The sequence below is a fragment of the Eublepharis macularius genome, chromosome 3 (assembly GCF_028583425.1).
Source record: "Eublepharis macularius isolate TG4126 chromosome 3, MPM_Emac_v1.0, whole genome shotgun sequence".
NCBI classification, from domain to species: domain Eukaryota; kingdom Metazoa; phylum Chordata; class Lepidosauria; order Squamata; family Eublepharidae; genus Eublepharis; species Eublepharis macularius.
This window is the reverse complement of record NC_072792.1, coordinates 187666561-187692391: the sequence shown is the minus strand read 5'-3', so window position 1 is coordinate 187692391 and position 25831 is coordinate 187666561. Positions and strand designations below refer to the sequence as shown.

The window sequence follows — 25831 nt, the reverse complement described above, 5'->3', positions numbered from 1 at the left end:
TATAAAGTGAGTTGTCTGAAACACGCTTACTCAGTTATATAGTAAGACTAGAAAAAAAGCCCGTTGTGGAAAAAATAGAAAGGGGAGAGGGGGCAGGCATTACTGATCCCGGCCGATGAAGGAGGGGGGTGGGCATCGCCACCTGCTCCGCACCTGATCTCAACAACGTGAAGGGGTGGTGGGCTTTGCTGCCTGCTGCATGCCTGATACAGGTCAGGTAAAAGAGGACAGGCATTGCTTCTGATCCCAGCCGGGTGAAAGGAAGACAGGCATTGCCTTCTGCTCTGTGCCTGATTACGACTGGGTGAAGAGGGGTAGACATTGCTGCCTGCTCCAAGCCTGATCCCTGCTGAGTGAAGAGGGGTGGGCACTGCCACCCGTTCCCTGCTATGCGAAGGAAGGAGCGGGCATTACCTCCTGCTCCTTGCCTGATCCAGACAGGAAAAGGCAGGTGGTGGGCCTTGCTACGTGGTGGGCTTTTCTGCCTGCTTGGTGCCTGATTCTGACAGGGTGAAGATGGGATAGACATTGCTGCCTGCTCAGTGGCATATTCCAGTAGGTTGAAGGGGGCGGGCATTGCCACCTGCTCCACTTCTTATCCTGGCTGGGTGAAGGGCAGAAGGGAATTGCCTCCTGCTCTGTGTCTGATCCTACCCAGGTGAAGGCGCTGGGTGGGCATTGGCACCTGCTCCACTCCTGATCCCAGCTGGGTGAAGGGGGTGGGTATTGGTGCCTGCTCTACTCCTAATACCAGCTGGGTTAAGGTGGAGAGTGGGCATTGGCACCTGCTCCACTCCTAATACCAGCTGGGTTAAGGTGGAGAGTGGGCATAGCCACCTGCTCCACTCCTAATGCCAGTTGTGATCAGGAGGGTGGTGGGCATTGCCTCCTGCTTTGCTCCTAATACTAGCTGAGTTAAGGCGGGGGTGTGCATTGCTGCTTGCTCCACTCCTAATACCAGTTGGTGTTACCAGAACTGCTCTTTTAATGGGGGAATTAGCTTGCAGTCTGGATTTTAATTAGTGCAGACCTTAACCAGCTATACCAGAGTCCCTCTTTCAGATTGGCACTTAGCTTCCATTCTGGGGCGACTTGCAAGATATGCAGAGCGGGGCGAGGCTGGCCGCTGTGGACAAGACCGGCTCGCTTCCACGAAATGGCAGCCTTGAAGTAAGTTGTCCAGGCTGGCTCTTTACTGCTTGAGAACCTGGCTTCTTCCTTGGCACGGCTTGGGCTTGCTAGCAGGCTGCCCCATGGCGAGGGCAGGCTCAGTGACCATCCTGCAAGGAGGCCCTCCGCGGGAACTAGCCAGGGGGTGCCTGGCCAGGCTCGTGGAGGCTCCCTCCAGCTGGCACTGTGCTGCTAGCAGCTGAGCCCAGGTGAGATGGGTGCCCAAGGAGGCAGGAAACAGACAGGGATGGCATAGTCCATTGCAGCAAGGAAAACAGGAAATAGGTACGGGCAATGCTGCCCTTAAACAGAGCATTTAGTATATCAGGTTACCTGCTAATTGGAAAAAGCACAGCCTACAGCTGAGACTGAGTCAGCATCAGGGAAATCTGAAGCATACAACAAGGCTGCAGAGGCCACCCCCAGTCCACCCAGCTCTCCTACACCCTTGCATCACCGACGCTGTCAGAGATCTGTAGAACTGCAAGAACGTAGGAGGAGTGCAAGACTCATGAGCCATCATCCATTCTCAACTACCAAGATGGATGAGTAGTTTCGGGATGACTGTCAAGTAATTGGCTGGGAGTTTAGCTCACTAGGACTGGGCTATAAAAACAGCTGGAAGAAGCAGCAGTTTGTGGACACAACAAGTACACTTTACAATTGTCCTGGCTGTTACCCAGCCTGTGGAACTCTAACTCTTGGACTGGACCTGACTTTTGTCTTCTCTGGAATCTCTGACCCTGGACTGGATCTGGACTTGTTTCTCTGGAACTCTGACCCTTGGATTGGACCTGACTTTTGGACCTGGACACGAACTTGTTATCTGGACCTCTTGACCCTGGGCTGAACTAGATTGCCAGTTTCCTGGAATTGCTGACCTTTGGACTGGACTCTGATTACTCTGCCTGGTTGTGATTGGACTCCAGACTTCATCCCCTGACCCCTGGAGGACAACACCAGCACAACCATGTTTGGTGGCCTTTGTCTGTCTAATAGTTTAGACACAATGTGGCACTCATGCCAAAAAAGGTTGACCATCACTGACTTCAGGCAAAATTATACCAATCCAGACCAAACAGAGGGCATATGTATGGCAGACTGAAATGTTCTCCAACTGGTGAGAACATTCCAGTGCTGGCCTAAGTGTAGCAATTCTCAAGCAGAGAAGCATTAAAGGAAAATTACAATGCAAGATTGCTGAAATTGTTTATTTGCAAATTGGAACAATGAATCCCCCAGGGCTGAATCGGGACACAGGATTTCTCTCTCACTACAGATGCTAATTTTCTCATTTTGCACACAGGCTTTATCAAGCTAACGTAGTCCGGGTGCGCACGCGCATGTGCAAAGCATGCATCCGTGGGGGCGGCAACAGCCCTGAAGCTGCCCCTGGCCTCGGGTGCCAGAAACTCTGGCACCGGCCCTTTCTTTAAGGTGCTATTGGACCCACATCTTGTGCTTCTACTACAGACCAACACAGCTACCCACCCGAAACTTACTCTACAAGATGGTTGTGAGAACAAAATCAGGGGGCAGTTAAATCAAGTGCAAGTCCACACTCGCCATTGTCCACCAGCCATTTTGTGGCTACTAGTAGCTCCTAATACTCCAAATGAAGGGGAAGGCAATAGGATCCTACATAGGAAGGGGTGCCTTGCTGACTACTGAGGGCCACAGACATAAGACCTCTCCCAAACTAAGGCATGTATTCCGTAACGTTTCGTAGTTACAGGAGTCAGTAAGTACTGATTATGAGATAGGTGTATTCCTAGGAATTCTCTTTGCTGGCCAACTGCCCTTCTCATCCAGCCCTCATGAACACAGGATGGGGAGGGGGAGAGGAAGAACAAGTTGTCAGTTTGACCTGAGGCAAAATAAATAATGCTAAGAAAAGTGGAAGGCCGTAGGAAAAGAGGAAGATCTAAATCGAGAGGGCTGGACTCAATAAAAGAAGCCACGTCCTCCAGTTTGCAGAATCTCTGTTAATGATAGGATGTTTTGGAGGTCTTTCATGCATAGAGTCGCCATAGGTTGGAGGTGACTTGACAGCACATAACGCACAAAGCACATCCAACAAACAACGGTCATGCTGTTTTGGCGCACAAGATCTTTAAAAGGCCGTGCTGGATTCTCTTTGTCCTCACCCCATAGATAATGGGATTCATCAAGGGAGGGAAAAGCAAGTACATATTTGCCACTAAAATATGGACATGGGGAGCCACATGGCCAAATCGGTGTGTCAAAAAGGAGAAAAAGGCGGGTATATAAAATACTAGGATGACACCGGCATGGGAGCCACAGGTGCCAAGAGATTTGACCCGTGCTTCCTTGGAAGGGAGCTGGAAGACTGCTTGGAAAATGAGAATGTAAGACAGGATGATCAAAACTAAGTCCAGCCCCCCCGTCAAGAAGGCCACCGTGAGGCTATAGGCTTTCTGGGCAGTTGTGTCAGCACAGGCCAACTTCACCAGGGCCATGAATTCGCAGTAGGTGTGAGAAATGACGTTGCCTCTGCAAAAAGGGAGCCACCTCAGCAGGAAGGGGTGGGGGCTCAGGAGTAGGGCTCCCCGTATCACAACGGCCAGTCCGATTCTTGAAATGACGTCCTTGGTCAGAAGTGCCGAATGCCTCAATGGCTTGCATATTGCCACATATCGATCAAAAGCCATGGCCAGGATGAAGCCCGACTCCATAGTGGAGACGGAGTGGAGCAAAAAGATCTGGAGGAGGCAGCCGTTGATATGGATATTTCCGTTGTCAAACCAGAAAATGCTCAGGATTTGGGGCACGATCGTGGTCGTGACCACTAAGTCTGCTGTAGCCAGCATGGACAGGAAGAGGTACATGGGCTCATGGAGGCTTGGCTCAGCCTTGATAATTGCCAAGAGGAGGCAATTCCCAAGGAATGTCAGGATGTAGATGCAGCAGAAAGGGATAGAAATCCAAAGGTGAGCATGTTGCAGGCCTGGTATTCCTATCAAGAAGAAGGTGGAAGGGTGTACCAAAGTCCAGTTAGAAGCTGACATTGCAGGTAAAATTCCTTAGCATTCTTCAGGCGCCTGAAAGTAAGATGCTCTATGTTAGGGTGTCTCAGTAATACAGATTAGGGCACCTTATACTAAAGCAAGACCTATGTATTCTTGTGAACTTCTGAACTCTGCATCAAGTACATTGCAGTTTTTTTTTTCTCATTTGTTGTATAACCAATGCAGGTATACTTTCATCTTTGACAGCTAATTAAAAATAGTGGACGGTATCTAGATTAATGCCTCCCAAACACAAAATAGATCAGTGCTGATCTACTCACTTAGCTCTTGCTGTCATTTTTCACAGATTTATAGTTTTGTTTTGCCAGTTGGACATAACGTCACTTTTTGGCTAATTAGAATGTTATACAATAGAAAATGTGAATATTTAATTAAGCATTAAACCAATCATAGTTTATATATGCTATTACATAAAAAAGATCTTAGATTTTTGCATAAGCCTATAAAAGTTGCCAACTCAGAGCTTTTGACTGAAAGAAATCTCATGAGGACCGAGGTGAGAATTTTACCATTGTTATGGGAATCTTAATGCATTTCATAGACACTTTGATTGTTTAAACTTAGAATTAACTAGGAAATGTTAGCAAACCTTATTGCTTTTCCGTGTTCCATCTTTGTAGGATTTATGTCATATATGTTTTGATATCTTGCTTCTTTAAAAGGACTAGAGTGTATTTCAATAAAAAGAAACTCTAAAAGGACTCTCCGTGTCTTGAAGGGGAAAAGTTTTGCAAGAAGATCCCTATACATAAAATTTTGTGCTGATAAGCAGCTTTGCTTAAAAACCAAGCACTGTTTTTCTGGTCTTAACCGTGTGCTGAAAGCTGTCCAAGAGTAAAGATAAACCATTAGTCTGAGACTGTGGAAACCTTAGTAAGCCACCGATAAAAATCCATTACAACAGTCTAACAGAGAAGTACACGAAAATGGTTAATTCTGAATTCCAAGATCCCCAACAATTCTCCCTCAAGAGCACATGGAGGAACATACAACTAGAATTTTCTTGATTGTCTTTCACATACTTCATTCATTCACCTTGGTCACTCATTGTTGGCTTCGGAAGGAATCTTTGTCCAAAATTGGAAGCAAGTTACTCTCAACTAATCCTTCATTTCTGTATTTGGCAATAAGCATGCCAAAATTGGGACAAGCCCGGTAGGAACGATTAACATAAAAATTAAGGGATTTTTTGCACCTTGGCTTCCAAACTTGGCAGGGGGGGAGCCAGGTCTGCCCCCCATTGGATTCACTAGGTCAAGTCTACCACAGAGGATCTTTAACACTGAAGGATCATAGCGGCATTGCTGCCACAGCCCAACTAGGTCTCTCTCTCTCTCTTCTCTCCTCCTCCTCCTCCTCCCCCTCTCTGGCTTCACCTCTCCTGTAGCCTCTCCCAAACCAAAAATACTCCTGAAATTTTAGGAGGCAATTTTTTTTATTTGGGAGTGTTTGGTATTGTTTCAGCCAAGCTTGTTTAAAGTTAAAAGTTGGATGTTGTTTAAAGTTCAGCAGCCAAGCCTGCACCTGAGGGAAATTTGTGTACAGAGAAACCACATCAGTACTGGCAAACATGATGTTTTTCAAATCCAACTTAATGTTGTTGAGAATGTCCACTATATCTTTATAATATTTGGTTGAAGGGACAAATGGCTTCTGAAAATGATCCACATGAAGAACCAGGGGTTTGGTAACGGACCCAAGTCCAGAAATAACTGGCCATCCTGGTACTGGAAAATTATTTTGATGGCTCTTAGGGCAAAGTAAAATTGGAGCCCTCTTCCTTCTGATTCCAACAGGAAATGATAGTTTAGTAATATAGCTCTCCAATAATCATTTCTCCAAAACTTCCGCAACCTTAAAGTGAGATCAAATGCACATTTTTCCTAAGCAGAAACATGGCCCAGTTACCTACAGGCCATCTTTAGATACCTGCCTCTGTCCGGAATAACCAGTGCTTTCTCTTCCAGTTTAAAGATTGCATCATTATGCCCACTTGCCTGATACTGTCTGGAACAGGGAGGAGAGAACCCAAAGAATACCCAAAGAGAAATGGCGGAAATTGCTAACAAGAAGCACAGGAGCAAGGAGGGTTATAGCTTTTGTCGTGAAGTCCCTAGAGAATTGTCCTAATTGTCACTAGACAATTGCAGGGCTATTTTTAGCATCTGGAGATGGAAAAGAAGAAAAGGACACCACAGAGCACGGGAGAATCATAATAATTATAAACAACACTGTGTGTGTGTGTGTTATGTGCGATCAAGTCACTTCTGACTCATGGCGACCCTATGAATTAACAACCTTCAAAATGTCCTATCATTAACAGCCTTGCTGAGGTCTTGCAAACGGAAGGCCGTAGCTTCCTTTACTGAGTCAAGCAATCTCATTTTGGCTCTGTTTTCTCAAGGCCATCAACATTTCCTAGCATTATTTTTTTTTCCAGTGAGTCTTATTTTCTCATGATGTGACCAAAGTACAATAGAGTCATTTTTGTCATTTTAGCTTCCAGGGAGAATTCAGGTTTGATGTGATCGAGAACCCACTTATTTATCTTTTGGGTTGTCCATAGTATCTGCAAAACTCTAGATCTAATCCAGCTTTCCTTATGATATATTCTGCATAGGGCTTGAACGGGTAGGGACATAATATGCATCCTTGTATTGTCGAAGGCTTTCACGGCCGGAGAACGATGGTTGTTGTGGGTTTTCCGGGCTGTATTGCCGTGGTCTTGGCATTGTAGTTCCTGACGTTTCGCCAGCAGCTGTGGCTGGCATCTTCAGAGGTGTAGCACCAAAAGTTACCAGTTACTTCCAATGGGATAACGAATTCTATGAACAGATGGATGGGGTGGCCATGGGGAGCCCTCTCAGCCCAGTTATAGCAAACTTCTACATGGAACATTTTGAAAAAACAGCTCTAGAATCAGCACCCCACAAACCTAGTGTATGGTTCCAGTTTGTGGATGATACATTTATCATTTGGAGCCATGGGGAGGAAGAATTGATGGGGTTTCTGAATCATCTCAACTACATCCACAGGAACATACAATTCACAATGGAGAAAGAAATCGAGGGAAAACTCCCATTCCTGGATACCTTGGTCATCCGCAAAGCAAACTTTCAGTTAGGTTACAAGGTCTACAGGAAACCAACTCACACTGATCGGTACTTACACAAAAACTCCAATCACCACCCCCGACAGAAAAGAGGCATAATGAAAACATTAGTGGATCGTGCAAGACGGATATGTGAGCCGCACTTTCTCAATGAGGAAATTAATCATCTAAACCACGCACTTCAGGCAAATGGCTACTCCAGAAATGAAATCCGAAGAGCAATCAAACCCAGGATGAATCAAACAACCAAGGAAAAACAGTCTCCTACAGGAAAAGTGTTTTTGCCATATATCAAAGGAATTACTGATCAGATGGGAAAGCTTATGAAAAAGCATAACCTGCAAGCAGTATTCAGACCCACCCGAAAAATACAACAGATGCTACGATCAGCAAAAGACAGTAGAGACCCCCTCACCTCTGCAGGAGTATACCGTATACCCTGCAGCTGTGGACAAGTTTACATCGGGATCACAAAGCGTAGCATCCAGACAAGAATAAAAGAACATGAAAGACACTGCAGACTTGGACAACCTGAAAAATCAGCAGTGGCTGAACATAGCCTAACTCAAACAGGGCACAGTATCTTATTCCAGGACACCAAAATACTGGACAACACTTCCAACTACTTTGTCAGACTGCACAGGGAAGCCATTGAAATTCACAAGCATAAGCAAAACTTCAACAGGAAAGAAGAAACCTTAAGAATGAATAGAGCATGGTTTCCAGTTCTGAAAAACACCAGGCTAACAAAACATTCTATCCCCGACAATAGCCCTGCAGAGAAGATTAGCACATCAAGCACCAATCCATATGCAAAAGAACCTCCTCAGGATACAGTGAAGCCTCCCGCCATTAGCATTCCACACCCTGGGAAACTCTTACAGGATGACTCAGCTCAACCCCACCCCTCCTGAGTAGACATAAATGACCTGCCAACACCTTTTCCACACTGTGACACTGAGAGATCCCTGTCTTTCGGTGCTACACCTCTGAAGATGCCAGCCACAGCTGCTGGCGAAACGTCAGGAACTACAATGCCAAGACCACAGCAATACAGCCTGGAAAACCCACAACAACCATCAATATGCATCCTTGTCTGACACCTTTGCCAGTTGGAAACCATTCTGTTTCCCCATATTCTGTCCTGACAGTAGCCTCTTGTCCAGAGTACAGGTTGCACATCAAAACAATAAGATGTTGCAGCATCCCCATTTCTTTTAAGACTCTCCATAGCTTTTCATGATCCACACAGTCAAAACAAAAGTGTTGATGAAATCTATAAAACACAGGCTGATTTTCTTCTGAAATTCCCTGGAATGTTCCATTAGCCATTGCAAATTCACAATGTGATCTCTGGTGCCTCTTCCTTTTCTGAATCCAGCTTGAACACCTGGCATTTCTCGTCCCATATATGGTTCCTTATCATATATATCACAATATTGTGGAGCACCCAAAGGGAAGAAATTAGGCATGAATATCTGGGTTAAAGTAACTAGTATTTATTAATGGCTCATTTGCATCGATAATAAATCCCATAAATCTGAATGCTGTTTGCTGACTAACAAGTAAGCAGTTGTTGCTACCAGCATTTTGAGCAGACCCACTCCAGCTTCAAACACGGCCTGCGTTCCCACTGGCTTCCCACTTTATCCCAGCTTGGACAAAAAACAATGGCAAGAGTTGGTACCCCTCTCCCACCCTGCATGTGGAGCTCCAGCAGCGAAGGTTTGGGTTGATAAATCGAATGTTGTTGTTGTTGATGATGATGATGATGCTCAGAACCAAAGGCATTCCCTCCTCAAACCTCCTGCCATCTCCACTTAACGGTGGACCTGCCTCATCAACAATTCTACATCTTCAATTGCCTTCAGGTAGTCACCCGTTTCCTTTCTCGCACTGCAGAAACCTGAAAAATTCCTGCCATTCTAATATGATTGCCAAGCTTGGGATGGGAAATTCCTGGAGATTTGGGGGTGGAGCCTGCAGAGAACAGACTTTTGAGGAGCAGAGGGAGTTTGAAAGGGGTGTGATGTCATACAGTCCACCTTCTGAAGCTGCCGTTTCCTCCAGGGAAACCGATCTCTGTAGTCTGGAGATCAGTTGTAATTCTGGGAGATCTCCAGGGCACTGGTTGCCAACCCAACATTCCTCATTATGTCCGTGACCAGACCAATTGAATCGATCACCACTGAACCAGGTAGCGACAACATAAAACCGATGAAAAAAGTTTATGTATACTTTTATAATCAAATAAATATTAGCACTTCACCATTTCGGGCAAAAGCTCTGTTTAACATGATGCCTTTAATAATGAACATATTTTCTTGCATGTGCACAAACAGTAACGCACTTAGGGTCGCAAGGTGTCTGGTTTGCACCTGGGCAGTCTGGACTGTCTGGGGAAAATGTACTAAAAATACTGGACACTGGGCTGAAGGAAGAGAGGAGAAGAGGAGGAAGGGGAGAGAAAGACGAGGAGGGGGAGAGAACGGAGCAGCACAGAGGAAGCTGGTCGGCTAACTGCTGCGGAAAAGGCTGGACTTAGAATCACAGAATCATAGGATTGGAAGGGCCCTCCAAGGTTATCTAATCCAACCCCCTGCACAATGCAGGAAATACACAAATACCTCCCCCCCCACACACACACACCCTCAGTGACCCCTGCTCCGTGCCCAGAAGATAGCAACACACTGTCAGGATCCCTAGCCAAACTGGCCTAGGGAAATTTTTTTCCTGACCCCAAGGTGGAGATTGGCATTACCCTGGGAATGTAAGAAGGGGCCACAAAGACTAAGTACTGATGTAGCCCTTGTCCCGGGGGGCTGCACTGCTCACAGGGCGGGTCCACAGTGCCCCTTCCTCTCCACTACCTGTCAAGGAGTGCCAGCAGGAGGATTACGCTAGCCAGGCCAGCACCTCACTGCCTTCCCCCGGCTACAAGTCCCTCCCACTGAGAAACTTGGGCTGGGGGGGGGGCTGCGCAGCCTGGGGCAATGATGTCACTTCCATTCTTGAGGTGAGTGCCCGCCTCCCCAGGGGCCAGTATTTTCTTGGAGCCCACCCGGAAACCCTAAATGCAGTGGATCCTTGGGCTGTGCTGTCCACTGTTTCTGTAGCAATTTTTTAAAAATCTGTACTGCCAATCTAGGGATGCCAGTCCATGTGCGTGTGTGCGGGGCAGCGGGTTGGTGCACATAGCAAAGTATCAGCCCAGGTGAGACCCCATCACCTCCAGTTAAACCCAGAAATAACACTGGAAGGGCAGGAAGCTGCACAGTGGGAGCACAAAGGAAGAAGTGCCCCCCTCACACACCAGGAACCAACCTCGGACTCATTCAATCATTCCTCATGGAATGGACTCAAAGAGTTGCTGTTGGAGACCAGCTGTCTTCAGCATGGGATTTATCTTGTGGGGCTCCACAGGGTGTAGCTTTGCTGCACGTACCACCCTGCACGTTGGCAACATCAACTATTGGCCATCTATGTGCCTTTTCTATGGCAGCCCCCACCTCATGGAATGGCTATGGCAGCTCCCCACTCAACTGGCTTTCTGCAAACTAAGCAAAACTGAATTATTCAGGACAGTTTTACACAGATGTTAGGGTTATATTATAATGGAATGGTCAGAAAGGGACTGTGGACTATACTACTGTGTGTAGCATGTACTCTCTGTGGCTATATGTATCACCCTACTTTGAAATTTCCTATCGTATTGATAATTATGCTTCATTTCAGCTTTGTTTCAGGTTTTGATCCTCTTACATATACATTAGAACATACCATCTGTTTTGCATTGAGTTACACTGTGCAATCTTCCCTTGATTCTCAATGAGAAATAAATAGCATAAATAAAATAAAATTAAAAATTATGTTTTTATAAAAGGATGGAATGAAAGAAGGATTCTCTAGTAGTATTTTTATTTGTGCACTATACTGACGATGAACTTTTAAAAAGTCATTGGGCTTACCTCTTAGGTAAAGGTAGTCCCCTGTGCAAGCACCGAGTCATTACTGACCCATGGGGGGACGTCGCATCACGACGTTTTCTTGGCAGACTTTTGTTACGGGGTGGTCTGCCATTGCCTTCCCCAGTCGTCTACACTTTACCCCCAGGAAACTGGGGGCTCATTTTACCCACCTTGGAAGTATGGAAGGTTGAGTCAACCTCGAGCCTGAACATGGCTTCCACCGGGATCGAACTCAGGTCGTGAGCAGAGCTTGGGCTGCAATACTGCCACTTACCATGCTGCGCCATAAATGAGCTGATATAGAAAAGGTAACTAGACATCTGGGCCCTCTTGAGTGCACACTTATTATCTGAATCAGGGTTGACCTGAGTCACCTAGAACACGACATGCCACCATCAGTACCGACAGGAACTGAGGGATGTAATTCAAGTCAAGCATTCTTGCGCTGCGATTATACATTGGTGGAGAGGAAAGTCTGCTGAAAATATTAAGCACATTTATTAAAGCTATTTCATGTGGTTTCCCATGAGGAAAGGTTGAAGGAGCTCGGTATGTTTAGCCTAGAGAAGAGACGACTGAGAGGGGATAGGATAACCCTCTTCAAGAACTTGAAGGGCTGCCATAGAGAAGATAGTGCGGAGTTGTTTTCCGCTGTCCCAGAAGATTGGAGCAGAACAAATGGGCTGAAATTAAATAAAAAGAGTTTTCGGCTAAACATGAGGAAGAACTTCCTGACAGAGCAGTCCCTCAGTGGAACAGGCTTCCTCGGGAGGTGGTGGGCTCTCCCTCTTTGGAGGTTTTTAAGCAGGGGCTAGATGGCCACCTGACAGCAATGCAGATTCCGTGAACCTGGGCAGATCACGTGAGGGAGGGCAGGAAGGGTTACATCAATGCTTAGTTTTTGCAGCCCCTTTTTTACATGCCCAGGGTAATGCTGATCGCCCCCTTGGGGTCAGGAAGCAATTTTCCACAGGACAATTTGGCTAGAGATCCTGGAGGGTTTTTTGTCATCTTCTGGGCATGGAGCAAGGGTCACTGGGGGTGTGTGGGGAGGTAGTTATGAATTTCCTGCATTGTGCAGGGGGTTGGACTAGATGACCCTAAAGATCCCTTCCAACCCAATGATTCTATGTTCACAGAAATGTGTGTGTTGGGGGGCGTAATTCATCACCATTTGAATCAGACAGAAACAGCATCTCCACTTGGTGCCCATGTACTAACACACAGCAATAGAGAAAGCGGTGAACGCAGGAGGAAGCCTAAAAGATCCGTCACATTTTTCCTGGAGGCAGCCTCGAGGTCTGGGCGTGGGGAAAGGCAGCATCCTGACCACAGAAGTGCAGCGTGCACTGAGCACAACAGGTGATGTGGCCCCTTTATTTTCTCTTTCTTTGTAATATGTTCTTTGTCCTGTTGCTTGTCACAGCAGAGATTGCAAATGTCACGTCCACCCCTAAACAAGACATAGAGTTTCTAATCAGACAGAGTGGTTAGATAAAACCAGGAAAGTGAACTTGCCGTTTTGATCTTAGCTCAAGAGATAACGTAACCCGGTGATCTATCACAGTCCTTACATGTTTTATCTGTAAAGGTATTTAATGTGTGCTGAAAATGCGTATGGCACTGACAACTCGTTAGCTTCCTAGAGAGAGAGTCGTGATGACTCCACAGCTGTTAAACTTTGTGTATCTATCTGTTCATCTCTTTCTCTTTGTGAATTTTCATTTATTCCAAACTTTCTCCTGTTAAATAAAAGGTCTTTCCCAGATCACTGTTTTCACATTCACGTGTTCAAACTGCCCCTGCAGGGGGCAAAATCCTTTTAAACGGGCCTTTACTTGCCCGTTTTAGCATCACCAGGAGAGGAGAGATGGAAGACTCTGAGGACGGCTTCCCGGATCTTTTTCGTCCTCACCCCATAGATAACGGGGTTCATCATGGGTGGAATCAGCACGTAGATGTTGGCCACAATGATGTGGAGGCAGGGAGCAACATGGTGACCGAATCGGTGCGTCAGAAAAGAGAAGAACGCGGGAGTGTACGACACCAGGATCACACAGACGTGGGAGCCACAGGTGCCCAGGGATTTGAGCCGCGCCTCCTTGGAGGGAAGCTGGAAGACAGTCCGCAGGATCAGGACATAGGAGAGGATGATGAGGATGAAGTCCAGCCCTCCAGTCAGAAAGGCTACTGTCAAGCTGTAGGCTTTGAGTCCCTGGGTGTCAGCACAGCTCAGCTTCACCAAGGCCATGAACTCACAGTAGGTGTGAGCGATGACGTTGCCTCTGCAGTAAGGGAGCCTCCTCAGCAGGAAGGGGTGGGGGCAGAGAAGCACGGCCCCACGGATCACGACCACCAGGCCTATCTTGGCAATAACAGCGCTGGTCAAGAGGCTGGAGTGTCTCAGCGGGTTGCATATGGCCACGTAGCGGTCAAAGGCCATGGCAGCAAAGAACCCCGACTCCATGGTGGAAAAGGAATGGATCAGGAAAACCTGGGCCAGGCAGGCATCGGCATGGATGCCTCTGTCCGCAAACCAGAAAATGCTCAAGATTTTGGGCAAGGTAGTGGTGGAGACAACCAGGTCAGCAACGGCCAGCATGGACAGGAACAGGTACATGGGCTCATGGAGGCTTGGCTCGGTCTTAATCACTGCCAAAAGAAGGCAGTTCCCAAGAACAGAGAAAATGTAGATGGAGCAGAAAGGAATGGAGATCCAGACATGAAAGGCTTCCAGTCCTGGAATGCCTACGAGGATGAAAGCGGAGGGGTGGAAGAAGGTCCAGTTAGCAGCAGACATTATGAATGATGGCTGTTCTCTTCAATCCTGTAGAGAAGGATATAGTTAGAAGAGTGATCAGATGAGACGTTTCTGAAGGAGCAGCCATATTAGTCTCCATCCATCTATCCCCAGATCGTGTCATAGAGATGACAGGGAGTTAGTTCAAGCTCCTTGGTAAAGGGCACAATGCAAACATAGGCATCACATCACAACAGACATACATTGCAAATCTGATTTCAGCGTCTACTGGGACATTTTTATTTCACCTTTCCTTTATTGAGCTTCAGCTGACAATGCCTGGTTCTCTCCCCTTCCCTGTTCCATCCTCAGAACCAAGCTGTGAGGAAACAGGACTGGGGAGAGGGTCTGCACATTGTGAAAGCAAACAAACAACAGCCCACAGCAAGGAAGGATGGCAAATGGGGATGGATGCTGAAAAAAATTCCATTTCGGTTTCAAATCTGGGGATTCTGAAGGAACAGCATACTGTCACTGTTTTTTTCCAGCTGGGATGTTATTCACTATGTAAGCAGTCGGCCCGGCCTCCGCCATGTCAATAGCAGCTTTATATATGGCTGCTTGTAATATTAAAAATGTTCAGGCCTCTGGAGGTAAAATGGCTGCTGTGTGGCCACCAGAGGACCTCCAGCAGTTGCTGAAACCTGCCCGGGAGAACTTGGCATGCAAGGAATGCTGCCCTGGAATGCGGATGGCGGCTTGATTGGATTTACTGCCATCCCAGCCCCACCGGTGCCCAGCGCAACAAAGGTCTTGCAGAATCATTCCCACTTAACACATTCCTTTCCTGGTTGTTGTGGGTTTTCCGGGCTGTATTGCCGTGGTCTTGGCATTGTAGAGAGAGAGAGTTTGACACTGAGAGATCCCTGTCTTTCGGTGCTACACCTCTGAAGATGCCAGTCACAGCTGTTGGTGAAACGTCAGGAACTACGATGCCAAGACCACGGCAATACAGCCCGGAAAATCCACAACAACCATCGTTCTCCGGCCGTGAAAGCCTTCGACAACATTCCTTTTCCTTCTTCCGTGATGAGATCTCCTATCCATGACTGAGGAGCTAATCAAATGACATTCATAAGTTTATACAGTATTTCCTGGGAAAGTACAGTCCCCACCAAAACTCATTTTTAGCTCCGGTGGACTTCATCAGCATAAAGTGCTAGAGCACATTTTACATTTGCTTTCACACGCCCCGGCAGCTACCAATCAAGGTAATCGAACCTTTTGTCAAACCCAGGAACTGACCGTTGGAAGCCTTTGTTCTAACGGCTAGGTGGGCTCTTCCACCTCAGGGCACTACATACAAACAAAAATCAGACCATGAAGAAGGCAAGGGTCTGCAGGTACACAAGAAACTGGCTGGCAAAGGGGTAGCGAGGCAGAGGCGGTGGCATTAAAAACGATCCTGCTTTATGCTCACCTTTTCTTTTCTATAGTGCCAATAAATTACCTTTGGTAATCACATTTTGCCAGCCCATTCACTTACTTTATGTATTAGTTAGATTTATATTCCGCCCTCCCCGCAAGTGGGTTCAGGGCAGGTCACAACATCATCATAAAACCACAATTTCAAGAGGATATATATAAACACAATAAAATACAGTTTAAAATTATATAAAACAATAAAATATCAATACATATTCTGGACAGGCATAACAGATCTCAGGCCTGCCCGGTTTGAGCAACCAGTTAATGAGTTCAAGGAATGCCTGCCTTCTGAGGAATCGGCTGCATCTGCTCCATAGGGCTTCTCGGGGGCAGATTCTTTCTGCTCTAACCCATGCCTCAGACATGTGGGACCCCTGCGTGAGATTTTGCCTCATTCCCTGGGCAGTATTTCTGGGACACCCACCCCCTTCCCTGGGTGAGAGAAATGTCCTGGTAAACATGGACAGTCCCCCCTCCTCTGTCCCAACTGGTCACCCCTCATCCGAGGATGGCATGGACGCCAGTCCGTCTCCCGCATATACCTGCTTCTGTGTCCGCAGAAGAGGAGAACGTTTCCTCATGGTCGTGGCCAGACAGATGGCAGGAGAGAGTCAAGGGAAAGGGACAGGCTCATGTAGAGAGTTTTATACCTCTTGCTGGGAAGGAAAGGAACTCCCATCAGGATGACATAATCAGTCAAGAATAGCCACACACCATGCACACACGCACGTCCCATGACTGCAGATGTGCATAGCCGACAGGGGAGAGAAGAAGAGTCTCCATGGAATGAAACTGGCTGTCAGGAAGTCAGTTGGAGTGTCCATCAGTGACAACACATGGCTCCCCTGCAGCCTAAAGGCCTTCCTTTGTCTGCTGTTGAACACATGCCACAGGCAGTGCACTCAGTGGTGCTGAGGCTACCTCAAACTCCACAGGCACCCGACTGCCCAGGACGGTTGGATTTCCACACTATTCCAATAACCTTAGGACAGGGGGGAGATCACATGGTACGTTATTACTATGATGAGAAAGAGAAATGTGCCTTAGCAAAATACATCGGTGAGCTCAGGGCTAAACTAGCCAGCATCCTGACATAACCCATTCTGCCCTCCCCATTCTGCCCACATGAAACCAGCTGGGTGACCTCGGGTCAATCACAGCTTCTCAGAGCTCTCCCAGCCCCACCCACCTCACAGGGTGTTTTGTTGTGGGGATAATAATAACATTCTTTGTAAACCGCTCTGAGTGGGCGTTAAGTTGTCCTGAAGGGTAGTATATAAATTGAATGTGATGATGGTGGTGGTGGTGGTGGTGCATACACTATTCCAGTACAGATGAGAGCTGGTAGATATGGGGATGGAGTTTATCCAAGATGGCCAATGTCAGGCAAGGTGGCGCGCTGGCTGCTCAACCCCCGTAGCATTCCTAGAGTAGGCACTGCGAGGCCCTCCTGTCCTCTAATGGTATGCAAGGCCAAACCAGTGAAGCACAAATCTGCCCGCCTGACCGTGTTGTTGCAGAAGAAGAGAACTGGCCTGGCTTGCATCACCGAGACATCGTTGGAATAAAACGCTGTGGTATCCCTGTCCCAGCGAACTCTACCTGATTATGTGGTCCTCCACCACCTTCCCCAGCAGGCAGGGAGGTGGTGCTACTATTGTACTCCATGATACTTTCAATTTCCACAGCATTTCCACAGGCATTGACCATATAGCAGGCACTGACCGTATGCTCCTTACAGTGGGAACTAAGGACAGCATGGGTATTCTGCTAGTCTACCAGCCACCTAGATCCCCAACAAGCACCCTTTCTGAGCTGGCAGAGGTGCTCTTGGGCATGGTGCTGGAGACACCAAGACTGATAGTTCGGGGGGACTTCAACATCCATGCGGACTGCCCCACGGCTGGGGCAGTGCTCTTCTCCAACCCCTCCCTCCTTTGCAGTGGAAACCAGCCCTAGGGTTCACCACGGAGCAGGATGATCTAACAACAACAACAACATTCGATTTATATACCGCCCTTCAGGTCAACTTAATGCCCACTCAGAGCAGTTTACAAAGCATATTATTATTATCCCCACAACAACAAAACAGCCCTGTGAGTTGGGTGGGGCTGAGAGAGCTCTGAGAGAGCTGTGACTGAGTCAAGGTCACCCAGCTGGTTTCAAGTGGAGGAGTGGGGAATCAAACCCGGCTCTTCAGATTAGAGTCCTGCGCTCTTAACCACTGTTAACTAACAACATTCAATTTATATACTACCCTTCAGAACTTAACGTCCACTCAGAGCGGGTTACAATGTATGTCATTATTATCCCCACAACAATAATCACCCTGTGAGTTGGGTGGGGCTGAGAGAGCTCTGAGAGAGCTGTGACTAGCCCATGGTCCCCCAGCTGGCTTCAAGTGGAGGAGTGGGGAATCAAACCCGGCTCTCCAGATTAGAGTCCTGCCACTCAACCACTACATCAAACTGGCCTCCCTAAAGAGGACCAGAAGACATCTGGAAACTTGGAAAGTCACTGGCAGAAAACTCCTGCAGAATCTGAGAGCATATGCTACAGAGCCCTTGGAAGACTTATGAAGAAGTAGTGATAGGAGCAAAGAAACATCGCTTTCTTGCAACCGTTACATCAGCCAGTTCATGTCCATCCCAACTGTATAAAATATCCTGACATCTTTTGACCCCTAAATCTGAACCTTCTCTGGTTCAGGAATAAACAATTAGCTGTATCACCTTCGCCATTTTATTTGCTGATAAAGTAGCTCAAACACGCTCTGATCTGGATGCCGCCTTTAATATAGATGAGCCATAAGCGACGCTTAACACACCGTCCAGACCACTTCTGAGTCATTTCGATCCAATCACAGTGATGGATATTGACAGAATTAGCATCTGCGAAGGCCAGATGCTGATCCTGTCCTTGCTCATCCTGGCTGTTAAAATCCTGTAAAGGCCACATACAGAAGTCCTTGATGTCTATCATAAATCGGTTACTAACTCAAGGCATCTTCCCTCAGCCCGTCAAAGAGGCAGTCATCTGCCTACATCTTTAAAAAAATCCTTGGAGAAAAATGAGGTGGCCAATTATTGCCCAGTTTCTAATCTGCCCTTTCTGGGCAACGTGGTTGACAGAGCAGTAGCTGACCAACTTCGAGCCTTCTTGGGCAGCTCTTGGGCCTTTTTCAGTCTGGTTTAGGTCAGTCTGGTTTAGGTCAGAGATGGCTGTGCTGGCTCTAGTTGATAACCTTCAAAGCTGTGCTTTGTCGTTGCTCTTCCTGGATCTATCGGACAGCCTTCAGCACAGTAGACCATGCCCTCCTTTTGAAGTGTTTGGAGGCAGATGGAGGCATCAGGGACCGTGACTTAGAATGGTTTAAATTGTTCCTTATGGAATGGACTCAAAGGGTTGTTAGTGGAGAGCAGCTATCTTCCGCGTGGGGATTACCTGGGGGGGGGGGGTCCACAAGGTGCAATCTTATCTCCCGTGTTATTTAACCTCTGTATAAAGCCTTGGAAGAAATAAGCTATAACAATTACAGAAAAGAGTCCAGTAGCACCTTTAAGACTATTGTAGCATGAGCTTTCGAGAATCACAGCTCTCTTCGTCAGATGCATCTGATGAAGAGAACTGTGGTTCTTGAAAGCTTATGCTACAGTAAAATTGGTTAGTCTTAAAGGTGCTACTGGACTCTTTTCAATTTTGCTACTACAGACTAACACAGCTAACTCCTCTGGATCTATGAGCAATTATAGAGAAGAAGTTAGCTGTGTTAGTCTGTAGCTGCAAAATAGTAAAGAGTCCAGCAGCACCTTTAAGACTAACCAACTTTATTGTAGCATAAGCTTTCGAGAAGCACAGCTCTCTTCATCATCTGACTCCTTACAATTATAGAAAAGACACTGAATAGAAACTTTATCTGAAATTGTGCTCATGTTGGTTCAGGTATCCAGATACTATGTAATGTGAATTGCACTTTGTACATGCTCTGTACAATTCTCCTGTGTTTTAACAACAAGTTTTATTATTTTTAAGATGATGCGCTAATTGTCAATTTATGCTCTGTTTTAATTGACAGATCCCTGACGAAGCTGTATGCGAAACGTGTAGGGGTTATACTGTTATTAATGATTCTTCCCTTTGCACCCTTTGCTGTTTTGCCTTTGTTTGGCCTTGGTGCAGCCCCCTTTCTTCTTCACTGTAAGAGAAGAGCAAGATTCAGGTCCATGCTGATTCTACGAACCTGGGCAGATCATGAGAGGGAGGGCTGGACGGGTTAAACCAGTGCTTATTCTCATGGCCCCTTTTTACACACCCAGGGTAATGCCGATTGCCGCTTTGGGGTCAGGTCGCATTTTTCCCCAGGCCAGTTTCACTGGGGATCCTGGAGGTGTTTTGCCATCTTCTGGGTGTGTGTGGAAGGGAGGTAGTTGTGAATTTCCTGCAGTGTGCAGGAGGTTGGACTAGATGGCCTCAGAGGCCCCTTCCAGCCCTATGATTCTAAGCAGGTCTCCTCCCGGATTTTGAAGGCCTGCCTTTGCTCATAGGCCCCTTCCAGCCCTATGATTCTAAGCAGGTCTCCTCCCGGATTTTGAAGGCCTGCCTTTGCTCATCTGCCTTTGCTCAAAACAGCAGTGGTGTTTTGTTGTGTTCTGCAAGCACAGCAACAATATTCCCCAAGCCCCCTGTCCACTGGCACCGAGAGTCTCACTTCCAGCCCTGCTTTCCCCCAAGAGACGCCTTGCAATTTCTATAAAGCTGACTTCATAAGTCCAATTGTTTGCTCTCGTGCCCCTCCATTTGGAAGAATCTCGGTGCCAGCGGCTCCCATCACGCACCCCTGGACATGAGTAAGTGGGCTAGACAGGCCTCCTGAAAGGCTGCGGATGGGCACTCGCTTCCTCAGCTGGGTTGTTTGCCAAAAGAGGCTGTATACGGTGCACAGAAGGCTCTGAGTGCAGGGGTCTCCTGGTGCACAGCTGAGCAGCCCAAGAGCCCTGGCAAGTTTCTAGACCTCATGGCTACATAGATTAGCTTGGAACTGTGCAGGAATTAGTGCTGCATGAAAAGCATTCCAACAGGTTTGGGCAGGAGTAGGTTAGGACCCCCTGAGTGGCGCTGAGCAGGGCTGTATGTCTGCAGCGCTGTTTCCCCCTCCCCCTCCCACAGGCAGTAGCAGAGGCAGAATAAAAGATGATGCCAAATGAACCAAACACAGAAGGCTTGGTTTTTTAATTCAATGTATAAACAGTGTACATCAGTCGTACATAAAATGAACATGGCTGATTCGTGGGCACAGTAATGTTGAAAATCGATACATTTTATGGGGGAAATTCAGGGCAGGAAATTGAAAATGGAAGAAAAATGACCACAGGTTTGATTTGTATAAAGGAGACGCGAGCTTGAAATGTAGGGGTGAAAGGATGAGAAATGCACGCACACACACCCCCTCCAGCTTTCAGCATTTTTCAGCCTAACCTATCTGATTGGACCTTTACAAGTAACCAACTTTATTTATTGTAGCATAAGCTTTCGAGAACCACAGCTCTCTTCGTCAGATGCATCGTCAGATGCCGCAATAAAGTTGGTTGGTCTTGGAGGTGCTGCTGGACTCTTTACTATTTTGCAACTACAGAATAACACGGCGAACTCCTCTGGATGTTCTTCAATGTATCACTGTTTACTTTTGTGTGATGTTCTTCAGTTTAATTATTATTCCTGCCTTGATTTCTAGTGTTACGATTTATTGCTTCTATTAGTTAGACTTCATTGCAAAGCTGTTTTGGGGGCCCATCAGACAGAAAGGAGAATCCTATTGTGTAAATCAATTGAAGCCATTTTTTAAAAAAAAATCAATGCATTTGCAGGCTGTGATGAGGGACAAGGAAACGGGGAAGCAGAGATCGTGGCCACCCTGTCTCTGCCCATGTTCTCCCACAGCACAGCATGCTGCCCATCTCCCTGGGACATTTTTATCCTCCCTTTCCTCCAAAAGCCCTGACCTGGATAGCCCAGGTGAGCCTGATCTCGTCAGATCTCAGAAGCTAAGCAGGGTCGGCCTGGGTTACCCATTGGATGGGAGACCTCCAAGGAAGACGAGGGCTGCTACACAGAGCCAGGCAATGGCCAACCACCTCTGTTAGTCTCTTACCATGAAAACCCCAGCTGTGACTTGAGGACAGGGTTTCCTTTTAATTCTTCCTCTCAAAAGTTTAGAGAGGTTCCTATTCCTATTCCATATTCATATTTTAGCTCAAGGGTCTTGGGGTGGGGGTGGGGGGAGAGATTGAGAGGTATTGCTTAAGGTTACTCCATAAGCTTCCTAGGGGGAGGATTTGAAATCCTCTTCCAAATCTTAGTCCAGCACCCTAACCACTACATAATATTAACTTTTTACATGAGGAGCCGCCTCTCTCTCTCTCTCTCTCTCTCTCTCTCTCTCTCTCTCTCTCTCTCTCACTTGCTCTTGGTGGGAGCAAAGAGGGTCAGGAGGAGATGCTGGGCGAGGGGAGCCTGGGGGCTGAGAACCTAGGTCAGGAACTGGCCATGGCTGGAGACCAGGGCAGCCTCGTCGCTCCTTTGAGGCAGAGGAGCTGCCCCTCCACTGAAGGTAGGTACAAGTAGGCTGGAAGCAACCGTTTAGGGGCTGGAGATGGGAGGGCACACCCCAGCAGGCACTCACGGGCACAGTGCCCAATTACCACAATGTTGGACAAAGACACCCGGCTCCTTGAAGTTTGTATACTTGCAAATGTACAACAATTAGAACAATACAAATAGTTTGTCTGTGATCTCCTTCTGGAGCAGATGGCTGAGGAGGAGGTCAGAAAGAAACAGACCCAGGGGAAGAGCTGAGTGATGGAGGAAGCGAGGTAAGGAGGAGGGAGCTCGAGAAAGGACAGGAAAGGCCTCTACCTGGCTTGCCCGTTCTCCCCCCTCTCCCATGGCATCAGCATCTTGGAATGGTGGAGAGGAACGGAGACGTCTGGTGGCCCCAGCCAGCAAGGCAGAACTTCTCCACCTGGGAACTTGCTGGAATTCCCAGTCCCCGTTTCCAACGCACCCCCTGCCTTCCCCCCATTCTTTGCCTCCTGATATCCCAGGACTCCCTTCTTGCATCAGTCATGGACAGTCTGCGTTGGCACTTGCTGGGCAGAAAGGACATGACAAGACCACACTGGCTCCTTGCATACAGCAGGCTGTCTAGAGAAGCCGTGCAGCCAGCGGGAACCTTCCTAGAAGCCCCTCTCTGGAGAATGAACAACCTGCCTCTCTGTTGCTTGAGCCTTTTGAATCATTCAGTTGCTATGGAAAGAGGATCCTCCAAAGCAAAGGGGGCTGGCGACCTTTTTGACACTGCTGAGGGATTTATCTCTTCATTTAAAAAAAAAAAACTACAGGCCAACTTGCTCTTGGAGGATAATCCAAGATGATGTACAATAAATCCAGAAATCCATGGCTTGCATCCAACCATCCATGTAGGGAAGGCATGCCAACATTCGCCATGTTCCTCTCTCTTCCCGCAGCCCCTTCCGACCCCCAGAAAGATCATTCCTGGGATCCTGGAACCCCTACAGAGGACTGGCCACTTGAGGTCAGGAAGACGGAGGAAGGAGGGCAATGGGCTGACATCACTTTCACCCCAGCAGCTGGAAGTGAAAGGGCAGAGGAGCAGTTTCATCCCCTTGTCCCAGATTGCCAACCCATGTAGCTGTTCCTCCATGTGGGGCCCACAACCCTGGGAATGATCTTTCTGGAGGGCGGAAAGGGCTGCAGGGCTGGAGAGAAAAGCAGGGGGAACCTGCATTCCTGCACAGATGGCTGGATACACACTACAGTCGTCGTAGAAAGATAAAAGGCATTAAACAGCCCCATAAAACACGAGCCATAAATGTCTGCCAAGGGCAGATTAACGTATCAAGTGATCAGCCATGACCTTTTCTCCCGCTCCAGGATTCCACAACAAAGCCTGCCTGGAAACACGATGAGCGCCTTGCCTTTGGGAAACACAAGTTTCAGTCCCACAACATTCCTTCTGACGGGCTTCCCTGGGCTGGAATATGCCCACCGCTGGATCTCTCTCCCCTTCTGCTTCATCTACTTGACCGTGATCCTGGGGAACTGCACCATCCTCCACGTCATAAGAACGGACTCGACCTTGCACGAGCCCATGTACTATTTCTTGGCCATGCTGGCCCTGACGGACCTGGGATTGTGTCTCAGCACCTTGCCCACCGTGCTGGGCATATACTGGTTCGATTCCCGCGAGATCCCCTTTAATGCCTGCTTTGCCCAGCTGTTTTTCATTCACTCGCTGTCTCTCGTGGAGTCCTCTGTGCTCCTCTCCATGGCCTTTGACCGCTTCGTGGCCATCTGTAACCCACTGAGATATGGCTCGATCTTGACCACACAGAGGATCTTGAAGATGGGACTGACTTTTGTTTCCAGGAGCTTTGCTCTGATTTTCCCCCTGCCTTTCCTTCTCCGCCGTTTCCAGTACTGCAGGACAAATGTCCTCTCCCACTCTTACTGCTTGCACCTGGAAATCATGAAACTGGCCTGCTCGGATATCATCGTCAACCACATTTATGGACTCACGGTGGTTGCTTTCACAGTAGGAACAGACTCCCTCCTGATCCTCGTCTCCTACATCTTCATCCTGAAAACAGTTCTGGGCATCGCTTCCAAAGAGGGGCGCCTGAAGGCCTTCAACACTTGCGTCTCCCACATCTGTGCCGTTCTCTTGTTCTATGTACCCATGATTGGCCTGTCTTTGATCCATCGCTTTGGGGAACGGGCCCCGCACATCGTCCACATACTCATGTCTTACGTCTACTTGCTGGCACCACCGCTGATGAACCCGATTGTGTACAGCATCAAGACGAAGCAGATTCGGCAGCGCATATTCAAGAAGCTGTGCCTCAGGAAGACCCTCCGGTTATAGGGACAAACGGCCAATTGGTTTTTTTTCCTTTACATGTGTAAGAATTTACTTGTATGCCGTTCCTTGTGCCTGGCCTTAGGTTAAAGAGGGGCTTACTATAGAGAATAGAGAGAGAGGAGGATGACGTGCTATACTGCTCTGTCTGATGCGATCCCTTTGATCTGTAGATTGCTCCTCTCAGGGAACTTCCATGCCTTTTTCTCCCTCGCTTGCTTGCACACTCACATCTGCTCCTTCTTGCCACCATGGAGGGCGCAGGGCTTGCTCCCTGCACCCACCAGCATCCTAACTAGAGATGGGCATGAACAGCAATACGAACTTTAAAAAGCCACGAACAGCCCAAATCAGCTGTTCGCGAACAAGCTGTCCGTGAGGCCCCATTCTAAACGAACTCTAAACAAACAGGTGTTCATTGCAAGCCTCATTCGTTGCTGTTCGTCAAGCCACACAATCTGGCACCGGCAATCAATTCCCTTGGCAACTTAGGCAGGGATTGTCTGAACTCTGTCTGAATTCCTGCTGTTGCCCTGGAAACCCCAATCTAAGCTCAATTTAGCTTGATAGGCAGGTCTTCCTTTCAAGTGTGGAGCTCCAAATTTGTTACAAGGGAGCAAAGAGCAGGGGGGAGGGGAGCTCCCAGCTCTGGTTTTGCAGGCAGTGAGGGAGAGACAGTTGCTGTTGGCATTTTGAGAGAGATAGGGAGAGTGAATTGGAGTTTGAATTTTCTTTGTGTGTGGTGGGAAAGGGATCTACCTCTTCAAGTTCCAGGGCTGCTGCCAGGCTCTGGGCCAAGCTATTATTTATTACTGGTACCTTTCCTGCTGCCTGCTCAGGTAGGGTTTCTGGGAGTGGTGCGGTAGGGCTCTTGATGGCTGGAGGAGAGTCCGCTGGCCCCCACGAACAATGAACATGTTCGTGAACAGGGCATGTTCATTAATGTTCATTGTTCGTGGATGGCAACGAACAACAAACACCATGTTCGGGGGAGGGGGTTCTGTTCATGCCCATGTCTAATCCTGACTAAGTAGATAGATTCGGTCTCTCCTCTTTCCTATCCTGAGTGGAGTTTCTAAAATAAAAGGACTCTTTATTTTCTTTTCTAAAGCAAGTCGACAGTGTAAGTTTATTGCCTCATCAGCATGCACGCACATGCTAAGCGGCGCTCACTGAGATGCTCTGCTTTTCTTAACCAGCTTTGCTTTCAACAAGCCCCCCCCCCCGCCACTAAAATGTCAAATAGTCTCATCAAAATACATTATACAAGTCAAGTAATGCTGAACATATTATTATGTGAGTTTTATGCTGCTTCTCAGAGGTGTTCAGGGCCCATAAACACACTCCAGGCTTCTAAAATTCTGCCCC

General features: G+C 47.7%; 3 protein-coding genes across 3 annotated transcripts; 1 reads left to right on the top strand and 2 right to left on the bottom strand.

Annotated features, from left to right (window-relative positions):
- Positions 1-3257: 3257 nt before the first annotated feature.
- Positions 3258-4205, bottom strand: LOC129325923 (olfactory receptor 52K2-like). Its single transcript, XM_054973925.1, has one exon. The coding sequence runs from the start codon at positions 4197-4199 to the stop codon at positions 3258-3260; it is 942 nt and encodes a 313-aa protein (XP_054829900.1). The 5' UTR covers positions 4200-4205.
- Positions 4206-13134: 8929 nt separating this feature from the next.
- Positions 13135-14100, bottom strand: LOC129326387 (olfactory receptor 52K2-like). The gene has a single exon (XM_054974544.1). The coding sequence runs from the start codon at positions 14098-14100 to the stop codon at positions 13135-13137; it is 966 nt and encodes a 321-aa protein (XP_054830519.1).
- A 9409-nt stretch (positions 14101-23509) lies between these two features.
- On the top strand, positions 23510-24469 carry LOC129326137 (olfactory receptor 51G1-like). The gene has a single exon (XM_054974282.1). The coding sequence runs from the start codon at positions 23510-23512 to the stop codon at positions 24467-24469; it is 960 nt and encodes a 319-aa protein (XP_054830257.1).
- The last annotated feature ends 1362 nt before the right edge of the window (positions 24470-25831 follow it).